The sequence below is a fragment of the Strongylocentrotus purpuratus genome, unplaced genomic scaffold (assembly GCF_000002235.5).
Source record: "Strongylocentrotus purpuratus isolate Spur 01 unplaced genomic scaffold, Spur_5.0 spur5_scaffold_1, whole genome shotgun sequence".
In the NCBI taxonomy this organism is placed as follows: domain Eukaryota; kingdom Metazoa; phylum Echinodermata; class Echinoidea; order Camarodonta; family Strongylocentrotidae; genus Strongylocentrotus; species Strongylocentrotus purpuratus.
In genome coordinates, this window is record NW_022145594.1 from 2,559,909 (window position 1) to 2,576,723 (window position 16,815).

A 16,815-nucleotide genomic window follows, 5' to 3' on the forward strand; every position below is an offset into this window, starting at 1 on the left:
AGCACATGCGTGGATGGGTAGGGAGGAGGTGGGGAGGAGGGGGGAGGAGGGGGAAGGTTGTGGGGAGGAGGGGGAAGGTTGTGGGGAGGGGGGAGGTGGTGGGGTTGTGGGGAGGGGGGAGGTGGTGGGGAGGTGGGGAGGTGGGGAGGAGGGGGAGGTGGTGGGGAGGAGGGGTGTCTCTCTATTTATGTTATTCTCAGTGTCTTTCTATCTATCTTTCTCTCTGTCTCTTTCTATCTTTCTCTCAGTGTCTACATGTATATATCTATCTATCAAGTATTAACTGGTTAATCTTTCTCTCTGATTTGTATTTAAAGGCGATCTCCACCCTGCTTACAAATCATTTTAATAAATGCAAAATTAAAATAATCATCAAATAAATGAGTGAAAGGGATCAGTAAAAATCTTAGGAAAATGTGATCACAAATAAGATAATCATTAACTTATGAAACAGATGCACAACCTTATTGAACAAACTCTAATTGGCAACTCTCACGGATGGCTTAGACAAGTCAACCAAGCTCTTGAATGTTCAATCTAGATTCTAGAAATGTCATCTTTCTCAATTTCTTCTCTCTATTTCAAGCAGAAATCTCATAACTTTTGAATGACAGACGATCCCTTAAGCGGCTCAGTTACAACACGCCTACAAAATAAGTTGTGCTAAATCTGTTCCGGATTAGCCAATAATCCTGAGATCTTATCAAGATTTCAACAAGCGTCTAAAAAACTGAACGAGTCGCTCAAAAAGGGCTGTGCTGAATCTGTATCAATTTCAGGGAGTGTACATGCACACGTACACGTATAACTCACCTAGGAAATACAAATAATATTTTGAGTACTGAAATTTATTAAAAAAGAGAAATGGCAAAAAGTGTTCCTTTTGCTATTCAAGGCTCGTTATATTAGTTCATGAACATCTAATCTGTAACACATTAAAATTCAAAAGTATTATTTGTTTTCAAAATTTCACATGATTCTCTTCTTTAATGACCCTCATAAAATAAAAACAGTACCTTGTACATTAATTCTCAAACATTATCCAACGTAAATCTGTTTAAAAGATCAAATTTTTAAAAAATCAATCAACAAAAAAATGGAATCTACCTTAAAATCACCTTCTGAAACACCTGCATGCTACACAGTACCTATTTTGAAGGGGACCAAATTGAACTTTTTTGAGTCTGTATGTATCAAAATAAATTCTTTAAAAAAATAGATTAAAAAACTAGTTATCCCTGAGAACAACTCTGAGGCTGTTCACCTTTTATACCAAAACAGGACCTTCTCTTTAATCACCTGACCTGGACAAAAACCCTTTTATATTTCTACCGCCTACGCTATATGGTCGGTCTGGTCGGTCGGTCGTTGAGAGTTCTAAGTTTAGATCCCAGTTAAGTGGAGCACCCACCCAGACCCTGGTTATTATGTTCATTATCTAATGAATGGAGAATTCCACACGCCATGATAAACACACAGCAATAAATCTATAAATGCGTGAAGCGGTGCATGGCTGACTGGGTGTCTGTCTGACGGTATAGGGACACACAACTTGTTATTATTAGACCATTTCCAAAATGCATTCAAGTACCGGTATGCATGTTTAACTAGCGATGAGCTATTTCACCTGTTACTATTACATATCAATACCGGAGTCAGAATACAAATTGCATACAGTATTTGTTGCTAGGTCAGGCAAAACTATGGCTTGCCTGACCTTACAACACCATGTAAATTGGCTGGCAGAAGGGTGTTAGTCTCTGTGTCATTCCCCTGAATGCAAACACACAGTACAATGTCATACATGCCAACATTTGAAAATCAAGAATCTGTACAAATTATGCTATTTTCAAAAAAAGAGGAACAATCCTAACTCTCCTATTCAATACTACAGACAAATTTGTACAGGAAGAGGAACACCTGCATTAAAATGATAATTATCTTCTTCCAAAAAGAGGAATGTTCCTCTTTAATCTGAACAGTTGGCATGTATGCAATGTTTAAATGGTATAAAAGGTACCTGAAGAGCAATTTAAACTTTAGAAACAAGTTACATTGTACATACACTGTACATGGAAATGTACATGTACAATGTACATTTCTATGTACATGTACAATGTACATTTCTATGTACATGTACAATGTACATTTCTATGTACATTTATGATTTGAAAAAATTTAATTTTCAATAATTTGAATACATGTACATGTAAATGTGTAGAATGTATGATTTCCATTTTAATTTGAAATAAACCCTTGAAAGAAGCTAATAATTTAAGTATAGTACATAATATATCTACAGTATTTCTATTATGATAATTTTAAATTAAAGTTAGACAATCACCTCAATTAAACATACAGTAGTGTAGATGAACACATACTGAACATACATTCCATCAAAACTCATGTACACATCCGAGTGACACAAACACACATTTCTGTGTATCGTGCGTAAACGGTATGACACTTGATCATTAATCCTCATTAAATTAGCAACACGACGCCCGTAAATCACCCTCTGCACATTCCAATAACTAACCGACTCACAGACAGACACAGTGAAGCAATATTGGAAGAAAAGATGTGCTTGATTTCATATTTCAGAAAATTATTGAGAGCATAATATAAAATGAAGAATTTGCCATACTACTGTATTAAAAAATAAATACATTTAGGTCAATATAATGGTCTTAACTTCTTATCTTCTTCTTCTCATTGTCCTTAATTTATTCTTCTTCTCCTCCCACCCCTCTTCCTACTCCCCCTTTCCCTTCCCCTCCCCCTTCCCCTTCTTCCTCCCCCTCCTCCTTCAAATAGGATATCATCTTTTAATATGACTAATATTTTCTGTTTTTTGTCTTTTTGAAATTTGAAAAAGAGCTTTTATAAGCCGTAGTGTGAACAATCCTCTGATCAACTCTAATAGTATCAAGCAGGTGCCATGGTGTAAAGTGTTCACACTTTGTCTGTCCGCAGGCTGTAACATTTCTCACTGTATCTTCCTGCTGTCTCAAGTAGATCGAAACGTAGTATTTAAAGGAAAGAATGTCTCCTGCAATTTCTTTTCCTCAGGACTCCCTAAATGTTGTAATTTTCTGAGCAGTCACATTATCAATGTCTCTGGAGAACTTATTTTTGTAATTTCTCTTTGATTGTCTGAAATTTTAAACTTTAGCTTGAATATCCTCCCCCCCCCCCCCCCCCCCCCCCCCTCTCTCTCTCTCTCTCTCTCTCTCTCTCTCTTCTCTTCTCTTCTCTTTCTCTTCTCTTTCTCTCTCTCTCTCTCTCCCATTCCTTCCTCTAACTCTTTAATTCTAATTCTCTCCTCTCCTCTTCTCTTTCTCTCTCTCCCATTCTTCCATCTCACTCTTTAATTCTCATTCTCTCTTTATCTCTCTTCTCTTCTCTTCTCTTCTCTTTCTCTCTCTCTCTCTCTCCCATTCTTCACCTCACTCTTTAATTCTCATTCTCATCTCTTCTCTTCTCTTTCTTTCTCTCACATTCTTCCATCTCACTCTTTAATTCTCATTCTCTCTATATCTCTCTTCTCTTCTCTTTCTCTCTCTCCCATTCTTCCCCCTCACTCTTTAATTCTCATTCTCTCTTTATCTCTCTCTCTTTTCTTCTCTTTTCTTCACTTTTTCTCTCTCTCTCTCTCTCTCTCTCCCTCCTTCACTCCCTCTCTCTCATCCCCCTCACTCTTTGTGGTCATAATAATATCCTACTGTATCTTCCCCCACCACCAAGTCTTACACATCATTACTCTCTCATTCACCCAGTCACTCAGTGTGTAGATTACAAATACATGTATCTTCAGTAGATAGAGACTGAGAGAAATATTTTACCCAGCATCTATATTGTATGTTAGATCTACCATATATCAACATCTACGTTAACATAGTTAGCTTGATATCTTCTATACCATAATGTGGAGCGCCAGGAGTGTCAAGTTTGACAGACATGAGCACTATACAAGAACCCACTATAATTAATATTACTATTATAATGACTTTTTAAATCTTAAGCTTTTAGCGAGTGGACTTGTACATCATCTACGTTAATTTAGTTAGCTTGATATGTTCTATACCATAATGTGGAGCGCCAGGAGTGTCAAGCCTGCCAGACATGAGTGCTAACAACAAGAACCCTCTATTATAATTATTATGACTTTTTAAATCTGAAGCTTTCAGCGAGTGGACATGTATGCCTCCTATTTACCTATGGCATTAGAACATGGTACACAATGTACATTAGTATTAGTGCAAGCAATGCCAGCCTAGCATAGTGCTCTTTACGTGGGTTCATCAATGCACTTGTTGAAAGAGCCCTGAGCTAATGGGAATTAATTAGCATCAGCCAGCCAGCGGCGGCCAGGCACCAGCTAGGGATGCTAAAACAAAAGCTTGATTTCATCCAACAGCTATTTAGGACTGAGAGTGCATTAGAGTGTATGTATGCATGGGCGATTCACCAGCTTACATGTGTACATTGACTGTATACTCGCTCATGCAAATACAGCTTCTTCTTCTCGTTCATATCAATACCTGTTGCTTTTTATATGCACTGTCTATGGATGTGGGTGGTTGTGTGTGTGTGTGGAAATAGATGTGGGTGTGCCTTTGAGCGTGAGTGTGTGTGATGAGTGTTGGCAGCATGATTGTGGGTTCTGTCAAGTGTTGGTGTTCGAGGGGCGTTAATAATTTATTATGTCAACGCTGATGGCCAAGGTGATATTTGTGAAAATAATAACACTGACAAAAGTATATGTTTTTGTTGCGGCCATGTTTTGTTCTTCTCTATCTCTCTCTTTCTCCCTCTCTCCCTACTTCTCACTATCTCTATTTCTCTCTCTCTCTCTCTCTCTCTACCTTTCTCTCTCTCTCACTTTGTATCTGTCTCTCTCTCTCTTCCTTTATGTTTCTCTCTCTCCCCTCTCTTTCTCCCTCTCTCTACTTCTCTCCATCTCTATTTCTCTTTCTCTCTCTCTCTTTAACCCCCTCTTTCTCTCCCTCCCTCTCCCTCTCTCTCTCTCTCTCTCTTTCTCTTTCTCTCTCCCTCTCTTTCTCTCTCCCTCTCTTTTTCTCCCCCTCACTCTCTCTACCTCTACCTCTCTCTCTCTCTCCCTCCCTCCCTCCCTCTCCCCCCCTCTCCCCCCCCCCCCTCTCTCTCTCTCTCTCTCTCTCCTCTCTCTCTCTCTCTCTCTTTACCTCCCTCTCTCTCTCTTTCTCTCCCCCTCTCCCTCTTTCTCTCCCCCTCTCCCTCTCTCTTTCTGATTTTCCACTGCACTGTAACATTGCCCTTGACATATTAGTGACCATTCATCAAGAAGGGATTGCAAACAAATGAAATTGACTTTCACACAGCATCCTTCTCACTCAGTAAACAAAGTATGAAATATACTAAAAGAAAATTTGCAATTCTCTTTCAATAAATCATCTGTCGGGATCCAGAAGGGCATAAATAATGCAGAGATAAATCCAACCTGGCTCTCACCAGACAATACTATGAAGCCAGGTTTCAGCTTTTCTCATCTGTGAATTTCTGTTTGGTCTACAACCAGTTTGTCTAAGAACATTCTTTTGGGTATTAAAATTGCAATAATCATTTGAATTCAGGACCTATTGTATTTGTATGTTTGTTGTCTCGATTTGCGTATTGTACTGTATAATGTTTAGCAAAAAATATATTTATGCTTTTTTTTTTTTTTTATTGAAAAAGGGCCAACGTTTATACAGTGTATAAGGATTATATTTCCTTTCAGGTGGCAACCTATTCAGTTTATTTTATGTCCCCGTCAAATATGTTCTTAATGTGTATTTTATGTTTATATTTGATTGTTAAATATAAAATATTTTCTTTTAACTGAATGAAATAAAATTGAATTGAATTGAATACTATCCACATGGTTGGTCCTATAATCATTTGTCTATTTATCATTTGGTCTAATGACCATTTAAGCTAATTGTCATTTATACCCATATCGTCAAATCTCTGACTACTGTAACTACCAATTTGCTCTATTATTCATTTAGTCTAATGAACAGTTAGTCTAATGAACAGTTAGTCTAATGAACAGTTAGTCTTATTCCCAGTTTGTCTAATGCCCATTTTTTCTACCATTCATAAGGTCTAATAATCATTTGATGATTATCATTTTTATTTTTGATTATTATCATACGGTGCATACTGTAGGAATATAGTAGCTCTGTACCACAGAAGGGCTCAAATATATGAGGTGTCGTAAGAGAGTGGTTTAAGCAATTGACTTTAAATGCAAAGATCATGGCCTCAATCCCTGACATGGCACTAATGTCCTCTGGCAAGGCATTAATCTACACTTGCCATTTCATACCCAGGAGAGAGATGGGGAGCTGGTCGGATCATGAAAGCCTTTGTGTTAGTCTAGATTTTCTTGGTTTTCCCAATATAGACAGCCTGCAATTCCCACAAAAGAACCACAAAAGGATACACAAAATGAAGAGAAAAAAAGAACATTTACAATTTAAAAATATCAGCCAAAGTAAACAGCTACTTTTTTTAGATTTGTTCTTGAAGTTGAATACACACATGTACATGTACTTCATTTGATCTGCTATTTCTTATGTAAATTTATTACTTTCATTTTTGTCTTCACCAAGCTGTCGAAGCTTGGCGCCTACAGCATAGCCTACATGTAGAGTATCCTGACTCAGACTGGGTCACATTGGATGCCAGGCATTCTTTATCGGTTAACCCCTGGTACGTGGGTACTACACCGCCCCCCTCCACCGCCCCCCTCCAGCCGTAGGTACCACGTCTAGATCGCTGACAGGGTCAGCCGTATGACGCTATCCTTAGGCCTGTCTTCATCAGCTCGAGATTGCCAAATAGCCTGCTATTTCCGATTTGGGAAATAATCCTGAAGTTACAAATCACGTCTTCATCAGTTCGAGACTTGACCTCGGAACTTGAAACTCAAGCTCAAGATATTTTGCTCAGCATTCGTGCATAATGCAAGTCTTCTGGCTGGTGAAGACGCACCGGACAAGTAAGCGGGATATTTTGCCAAATAGCGGGATATTCTGCAAACTAGCCCAAGATATCTAATCTTCGGATGATTATCTCGACCAAATATCCCGCTAATTGCAACTTCGGGCTGATGAAGACGCAAATTCACTGGATAATTTGCGATCGGAATAGTTCAAATAGTGGGATATTTGCCAATCTCGAGCTGATGAAAACAGGCCTAATGACGGGTGGAATAATAGCATGATGTGTGACAACTGATCGCCGTAAACAAGAAGATGGTTTGGATTACCTATCGGCTAGCAGCCTCTCTGTTGAACACCAAGCCATACCATGCTAGCTACATTGTACAATATATAGAGTAGGGCAGATTACGGTACAGACAATGCACAAGCATTCATTTTTCTAATTACATCAATTGCAATTTCAATTTCAATTACGTGTCGTTAGGTACAACAAGCCATACTGTTTGTCATACCGAGCAACAATTAACGTTTGTCCTTCTTAGCAACAATGAATGGATGCATTTTGCTTCATGACTATTGAAATACAATTATTCATAACGGTTGAATGAAATAATTGTAACATGCATTATTAAAATTTGATTACATTACAAAAAATGGTCCATTCACTTTGCTCGCCTTTTACATCATGTGAAATTTGTTACAAATTACTTTTTTTATTATACCGGTAGATGGGAGCAAAATATTGCAAGGTAATGTGCAGGTATTCTTTGTCATCATTTTTGCCTTACAAATTTTTTCATCCATTTCTCTCAAAATTGATTTGTTAGATTCTGTGAAGCCCCGACGGAAAATGAAACAGAATTCTATTAAAAGATAGTATTCACGCTATCACACAAATTACACACACTATGTTGATATCTACACTTGATTGAGGAAGAATGTTTGAAGTATAACCAGTATGAAATTTGCTTTTCTTTTGGGAACTCAGTAGGGCTTTTTTATTATTCTCCTTCTCCTCCTTCATTACCATCTTCTTTTCTTTTATTGTTCTTTCCTCCTCCTCCTCCTCCTCCTCCTCCTCCTCCTCTTTATTCTGCTTCTTTTTCTTCGTTTTTTTTTGTTGTTGTTGTAATGTTTGGTTTAGTTTTTTGTTTTGTTTAAGAAGATCATAAAATATACCCTATTCTTTGACTCATCCAAAGAAGAAAAATCTGACGTTACATGAATCAGTTTGAATATTACACCTGATCAGAAATAGTTTTCCAATCCAATCTGTAAACTGCAGGCCATGTTTATACCATACTCAGTCTACAGTGTACGTGATGCATGCATAATTTTCCAAAGCAGTCGACATCTTCACCCATTCTTCAACTCTATTACAAGGTCTCCTCTCCCTCTGACACACGCACAAACAGAACAATAAACTCCGACAGGAGACTTTCTCAAGAATGCACACTGCCGTCGCCGCCGCAGCACGCACGCCAGGCGACGATGCTTGGAGCCACCACGATCAGAGCTACAGGTTAGATGCGGTTGTCATGGAAACCGGCTCTTTAGAAATGGTATTCCTACTAGCTGCCATAGAGATGAGGAGATAAATAGAGTGGTACAGCTTGGTATAGTACATGTAGAGTAGCTTGAGTGCAGCATATTAGTAAATGGGTAAAAATATAGTCATTCTGGTTTCTACACAATGTATTAAAGACACATGGTAGAAGCGACAATAAAAAGACTACCGGTAGATTCATGAATTGAAGGCAAGGGAACAAATAAGAAGATACATGTATGTAATGTACATGTACTGTACAATGCAGCTTTTAAGAATATATTCTTCAGTGAGCATAGATTGTTTATATTTGCTCATCTGGTCTTTTTTTAAGGGCAATCTATCCCTTGTAATCATTCATTTGTGTGAAACCAGAGAACCAGATAAACAGAATGGTGCAAGTTTGAAATAAATTGGACAAACAATAAGAAAGTTATCACTAAGATGCGATTCTCAAATTGGCGGTTTGGTCAGTGGATTGTGATGTACTGTAAATGTAGTTGTGGAGCTTGGAGTGCTGTGTACAAACATATCCCTATTGTCCGGTTTTCTGCTTCTTACATGTTAACACTTTCTCCCTTGGGGCAATACTCAAAATGGATACCAATTCATTAAGACCTCCTAAGAGAAAAGTCTGCTTCTCTGATTGTTTTCCTCGATCTAGAGCAGTTTTCTACCAAGGTTAGATTCCATAAATTATGATTGTTTAATTGGTCATTATACTTTACAACATGTACAACCAGGTACATGCACATTGTGGAGGAATTGAGAAGCATTAGTAACTGCAAGAAAAAAGCTTGATAATCCTATGACTTTGTGGATTAGATTGGATGAGATTATAAGAATAGAGATTACAAGCCAAATGGGGCAGAATTTATTGAGACTGAAACTTGAAGAAAAAAAAACCCTCTCCCCTTCAAATTAGGAACGTACATATAGGGTAACTTCAAATCTAGATCCTATTCTTTATTCGCATTATGTTATTTATGTCGAGGCACAGAGATTTTTGGAAAACCACTAAAAAGTAGCATTGTGTGAACTCAAAATATCCTGTACTGTACCTGTGCATAAGATCATCCCCGATTTTTGAATTTTTCCAGTGCGTCTTACACTGTATACATGTACACAGAGATTTATGGTACACTGTATATAAGTCAGAGCTCAACAATATGAGGCACCCCAAACGCCTTAATATTTGTATACGTAGGTCCAGAACCCTCCCAAAAAAAAATTAAATCAAATAAAAATTAAAAATAAAAATTGTTAAAGATGAAGTTGAGTTCTGGTCATGCGATTGCATTGTGAAAGAAACGGTGTGGAATCGACCAGAAAAGGTTGATCATCTAGCATATAAGAATTTGTGTGTATTGCAAGGTTCTGGAATCATCAAAATGATAAGAAATGTGGCCAAGTCTTGGTAAAGTTACAAACACTTGCACAGAAAGATGTATATGGGACTACAAGAACACGTGGCGTAAAAAGCCGCCCCCCCCCCCAATTTTTACGATGTTACATGCATACATGTACATGTATTTAGAATATGAAGGCATTTGAAGAGCCATGCTTTTCAGGGAACATGTCTTAACTGATGTTTTTCCACATTTGCATAATAAGAATGAGTAATGCTCACAAATTATTTTTCACCTCTTCCCAGAACTCAACCTTCTCTTTAAATAGCGCTCATGCATACAGTGTACACAGACATGAGACAGATATTTCAATTCAATGCAGGGCAACACACGATGTATTACATACATGTACAATACATTATGTATGTGATATCAGCCTCAGGGGGAATACATGTACTTGTACTTGGAAGAATATATACAGAGCGTCCCAGAAAAAATGCAGATACCGCCCGCCAAATTACTTTTTGGTTTCCTTCCTTCAAATTGCTTTTAATCACTCATGCGTGAAATATGCATTACATGTATCTGAGTAGCATCACATGAAAGAGGAGACTCTAAGCTTTCCAAATATATCATTCATTAATTATAGTTGTGATTAAGTTATGATAGAACATCGATACTTCTCGGTTTCGTTTTTTTCTGGGACGCACTGTATAATGAATCTAATGTCTATGCCAAAGTTGCCAAACCCATGTCAAATTACATTAAAATAGAACACACCATTGTATGCTAAAAACATACATGACTAGTGCAGGGCTACATGTACATGCACATTGTGTGTACGGTACAGTATACTCTTCTTCATTAATCTAAGCCCACACTAGATTTAGACGAGAGATTTAAACAGTCGTGCGCTGAAAATCACAAAACCAGGGTTCAGAATTTTGCAGAGATCCACAAAATGAGATTGTACAATGTACGTTCATGTTACTCAGAAAGTGTGTTGCCTGAAGGAAGCTGCAGTTTTTTGACAAGATATATAGTCAAAATAAACAAACATTACATATTAGATAATAGTACAAAATAAGGTGATCTAGACAAAAACACAGCAAAAGTGAGTATTTATGTGAATGAGGAGGCAGCTAGAAAGGAAGGAAATGCCTTATTGGTGCTGCCACCTACAAACAAAAATGAAAAATTGAAATTAGGATAAAAAGAGAGTACGAGTACAAGAACAGATTGAAAATTTACAGAATGACTAGATTGTACAAGCATATTTACCCAAAAGAATAACAAACAAAAACTAACAACAAACTAGATGGAACTTCGACTGCGCGCGGTCGAAAATGATGCCTCCGTCATAGAGCAATTTTACAAACCAAAATAGAAGAAATTTTTCAAATTCAAGTTTCATTGTAATCCATTAACAGGTTCTCAGAATATCGTAATTACAAGCAATTTCTCATATGACCCTTTGATCTTTGACCTCATGACCCTAAAATCTACTCAGTTCATTGGCTCTGCCAGATGTCCTGAGTTAACTAGTATTAGTAATCCATCTGTCAGTTCTAATGATAATCTGATCACAAGCTATTTTTGCATACATAATGAGCCGCATGACCTTTGACCTTGACCTCATGACCCCAAAATCTACTCAGTTCATTGGCTCTGCAAGTAACATACATGACCTAAGTTTGGCAGGAATCCATCAATCGGTTCTTGAGATAATGCGATCACGAGCTGTTTTTGCATTACATAATGACCCCTGTGACCTTTGACCTCGTGACCCCAAAATCTAATCAGTTCATAGGCTCTGCAAGATACATACATGACCAAAGTTTGGCAGGAATCCATCAATCGGTTCTTCAGATAACACAATCACGAGAACGGGACGTACGGACGTACGGACGGACGGACGGACAACCCGAAAACATAATGCCTCCGGCTACTTCGTAACGGAGGCATAAAAAGATTTGTTTTTGTTTCTTACATTGACAGCTAACAAAACAACTAAACTAAAACACTAAAAAAAAAAAAGCGACAAAAACAATAAAAAAACAAGAAACCCGATCAAACATTGCTAATAACGTACAACAAGTAGAGTAAAAATCACCATACTGTACATATTTTTTGGAGTTTGTCACCTTTTTCACTTTTAGTTAAACAGCACATAAAGTACTGAACACATCATTTGAACAGGGAAAAAATACACGGGGGCTCAGGGCGAATTAGCCCCCAAAATGCCCAAAAGAGCCCCCGGAAGTCTTTAAAGAGCCCCTACATTTTGCATAGAGTTCAATGCAAAACAAATTAAAGAGTGTTATTTTCATGAAAGCAAGCTTGAAAAGTAGCCCCCCCCCCCCCCCAATTTTTTAATAATTTTTTCCCTGCTGATTTGAAACAGCAAATATTTTGATCTTTAGAGATGACAGCTTAAAAAGTTGTAACTTGCAGATTATTCAGTTGATCCCTCACAATCTAAAGTGAATAATTGGATATTGAGGGTTTAATAACTGCCATTGCGTTGAAAAGAATGAAATGCTATACATGTGGAGTGTACATGTACATTGTACATAGTGCAGCAGTATTGAGTGTAGACCGAAAGCTTCAGTCTCTGATATCAACCTCCTTTGACCGCCTCTATACAGAACGGCCTATGGGCACCGAGTGGAACAAATGGTTCGGTTCGGCAGGATGAATGAGATATGCAACAAGATTTTCACTCTTTACATCCTCATAAATTCACTTTGGCTGCAATATTACAATAATTATATTAAAGAATAAAAAATAACACAAAAATGAATGAGATATGCAACAAGATTTTCACTCTTTACATCCTCATAAATTCATTTTGGCTGCAATATTACAATAATTATATTAAAGAATAAAAAATAACACAAAAATGTCTACTTTAATTTACGATGGATTGCTCATTTAGATCCTAAATTGATGATTAATCCGAGAAAGTCTCGTAGTCAAAGGATTCGTTGTCAGCCATCTTAGTTTTAGTTGATGAATATGCATTTTTTTCTTTTCGAACGTCCAATAGCTACATTAAACGTACGAGTCAGCCCGGCTTGACCCAGTAATATATGAATATTCATAAACCCAATACTAGACGAGTGCTCTGATTGGCCATTCGCTATGTTTTGGTTCTGTTTCTTCTTCAAGAATAACACTAGCTCCCCCCATGACCTTTACCCGAAGTCCATCTCCCCAAGTTTTCTACGTCAAGCCATCATTGTACGCTCACAACTTCTCTCTCAGACGTACCTAACTCAATCCCAGCTGTGTAAAATCAAGAAGGGTACAATCCGATTCTGCCAAGTGTGCAAAGCGGAAGAGGAGGACATCACACACTTCATAGCCAAGTGCAAACCACTCAGGAATCATCGCCAGAAGCTGGTCGACAATCTCCACCACAGGGGCGTACAGCAGTCGACACTCGCTCTATTCAATCCAGATGACCCCGAGACCTTCACGCGGACAGTCCTACTTCCGAATGTTCTAACTGTCTGCCCTAACCAAAAGAACCTTCTTATTAATGCATCACTGTCATTTTTATACAATATCCACTCTGCTCGTGCTAATGCAATCGATAATACACTTTCTACCTGACATGACAATCCTGCCTGCTATGACAAACTGCAGTACCCTGGTAGCTGCTGATCTCCGATAGAGTGGAGGAAGAAGAAGAAGAAGAAGAAGGTAGGTTGACCCGGAAATATATCGGCTGGGTATTAAATGGATGAACGTACCATTTCACAGTTCTGAGATAAAAATTGGATAACTCATATACATGTAGGCCTAGATCTACTGTAAGTTAGTCTGTAAATTTTGCATTTTGAAATAAGTAATAAAAAGTTGCATACAAAATAGGAGAAGATACATAGTTTTTTTTTATCTGCTATATACATGTACATGTAAATCAGAAAATTAGATCTAGATAAAGAAAATTGGGGGAAAATTTCGAAGCCAAAAGAGGTTCTGATTCGGCTCAATCTATCCCCCGGTTCAAGACGTCTGGGATACCGTCCGTGTATGGGGAATGTCAACTAATGTCAGTTTTATTAAAGAATGACCCATACCAGACGGTTATTTCTGTCTTTATAGAATGAAGAAGTTGTGTGTTTTATGTTGTTGATATTTCAAGAGAATACCAAACTATTGATTTCCTCTTCAGATTCATTGAAATGAAAGAGAACAAAGGAGAAATTACATTACATAATACATGTAAGATAGACTAGAGTAAAGTACCCGGTTTTCGGCCACTTAAGACAAAATCCTATTTATTGGACTCTTTACTTCCTATTTATTATCATTTCTTGTTCAAATCATGAAGCAAATATTATTATTATTTAAACAAAAAAAGAATCCCCAAAAAAAATCACGAATTGCCATGACAATATTCATTTCAATTTTCACTGTTTTGGAGCCGGTTATCGGCCGAGCGTTTCAGTTTACGGCCGCATGTACAAAGTCAATCGGAAGCGCTCGCGCGCGCCGTGCGTTTCTGCGCTGATGTATAGCACACGCGGGCGGAGCAGGTATCCCACGCCGGAGCTCCCGGGTGCTCGCCTGACCGAATACAGGCACAGCGGTGATCGGAAGTTGGAATCTGAATTAGACGGACATATCGTGTGTGCGTCGCGGTGTGCGGCTGCATTGATTTAATACATGCGATGAGATACTTTTGAGCTTGCGACCAGCACAAAATCGGACTCTATATCTGAAAAATACTTGAAATAAAGCTCATTTTATGGTACCCATATTTCTTACATACACGCGTAAGAAACTCGATTTTTCAGATTTGGGTAGCGGGACCGCCGATTACATCGCTAAAATGTGATATTTTAGGATATATTTTTCATTGCAAATGTGGTTCTTCAGTGACACTGGCATGGTATGGTATGTGTGGGATATGTGTTATGCTATTATGCGATGTATTTTAAAGTGATTTTACCATGTATCCAACCAATTGGCCGAAAACCGGAGCTGACCGATTACCGGGTACTTTACTCTATATACAGAGATAAATGAGGCTACATGTAAGGGAGCTTAAGTCTACACCCCCCCCCCCCCCCCCCCCCCCCAAAAAAAAAGGATATGTCATCATGTCATTTGATGGAGATTTGGACACAAAAATAAATTTCAAAATAAATGATGTGTAATTCTGGGGAGGGGGGGGGGGGGGGGTCCCTCAATTTGTTTTGACCGGAGCGGAGATGAGCTGAATCAATTCGTTTAATTTTAATCACGATGTTAAACTTACTCCATGTTTCCTGGACTCCTCATTGAGAGCTTTGAGCCATGATGAAGCGAGTTGACCAGGAGACTGCTGAGAATGCTGTGTGAAAAGCCAAGCAACCACTGAGTTTAGCCACCCATACTGGTCACCATCGGTGCTGTCTCGCCCTCCCGTCAGTAGCCCGCTGTGTGTCAAGGAGCTCCCAGCTGAATTGAAGGCACCTCCATAGACACCATCACTTATTCCTTGTCCTTTCTTGTCCTTCTTGTCAAGTTTCTCCTCTTTCCTCTTGGTATTCTCGTAGATTGTAAATCCAAGGAACACACAAGTGGCCAAAACAAGCCATGCAAGGAGCAGAACATCCAAAATATCAATTTTCCCCGTACGTAATGCCTCGTTAAAATCCCAAACCGCCATCACCACGCTATCGCACGCAGCAACGACCCGTCCGTTGATGTTACTAGTTGCGCTCGCTGTCGACTGGTCTTCGCTCAGCGACTCGGTAAAAGATGTTTCCTCTTTACCCATAGTCTTTTTTGGTTATATACCACCCAGCTGCGATCAAAATGGATGAACCCCGATGTCCGTGACAACTTGATAACCTGTAATGTATCAGAGAGGGACAGGGTTGCCTGAGCTGAAGTGCATTCCAAAGCGATCGGCCGAAAGACGATGCCTTGCGATCCGCACATACCAAGCCCACTTTACAGCTATAACACATAGGTCAATACAAAATGAGATAATACACGTGTCCCCCATGGGTAGACTGGTAACACACATCGGCAATGCAGGGTGTAGTTTCATGCTGAGTGCCTTTGCAATATAGAATCATGTTGAGTGACATCATTCAACGATGGCATTAACAGTCGTAGAGGGAGACAAACAGACAACAAAGGACTTGTAAATTAATAACACTGCTTTCTTTCTTTCTTGGTTTGATTTTGTTTGGCAATCAGTCACAATTCAATTCAATTCAGAACTTTATTTCAGACTCAACTACACAAGGCAGAGGTCCATAAAACATATGTTACATAGATATATAGGGAGTATAAACATGATGAGTATAATAACAACAAAACTATACAAAGAGTATAACTAAACTATACTAGGTCTACAATACGTACAAACAATCTAAACTCTAAGAGTAACATGTAACCTGCAAGGTTGATAAAAAAAAACATAATAAACTAACTCTAAGCTGTACCTATAACTGTAAGATTAAAATAAGTACATGTATAACAATCAATAACAATCTATTGAAGTTGTATCTTGTAACAATCTGTCTCTGTTCAACTAACCAGAACAATAAACTTATGATAAATAACTATTATAAAAAACAAACAAACAAGGATACTGGAATCCTTGGTAACAGGAACATAATAGTCAATTGCCATGTGTCAGCAGGCAGGCGCGGATCCAGGGGGGGGGGGGGGCCGAGCGGGCCTTGGCCCCCCCCCCGCAAAAAACAAAAACAAAAAAAGAGAGAGAAGAAAGGAAAAGAAGGGAAAGGGAAAGAGGAGAGAAAGGGAAAGAAAGAAGAAGAAGAAGAAGAAAAGAAAAGGGGGAAGAAGGAAATCGGGGGGGGGGGGGGCCGAAAGGGCCTTGCCTCCCCGGCTGTTGACCCCCTCCCCAATTAAAAAAATAGGAGAGAAGGAAGGAAAGGGAAAGAATAAAGGAAAAAAGGAAATACTGGCGTACTAA

The 16,815-nt window shown here is 38.6% G+C and overlaps 1 protein-coding gene across 7 annotated transcripts in view; it reads right to left on the bottom strand.

Annotated features, from left to right (window-relative positions):
* The window catches only part of LOC755739 (phospholipid transfer protein C2CD2L), an 84,823-nt gene extending 68,945 nt beyond the window's left edge, over positions 1-15,878 (bottom strand). For 3 of the 7 annotated variants that reach the window (XM_030977486.1, XM_030977489.1, XM_030977488.1), the window contains exon 1: positions 15,139-15,873. In XM_030977486.1, coding sequence (XP_030833346.1) covers positions 15,139-15,642 — 504 coding nt within the window. In that variant the 5' untranslated portion in view covers positions 15,643-15,873. Of the gene's footprint in view, positions 1-15,138 lie in introns of all 7 variants that reach the window. The other 4 variants (XM_030977487.1, XM_030977484.1, XM_030977485.1 and 1 more) reach the window with 3 other exon arrangements.
* Positions 15,879-16,815: the final 937 nt, after the last annotated feature.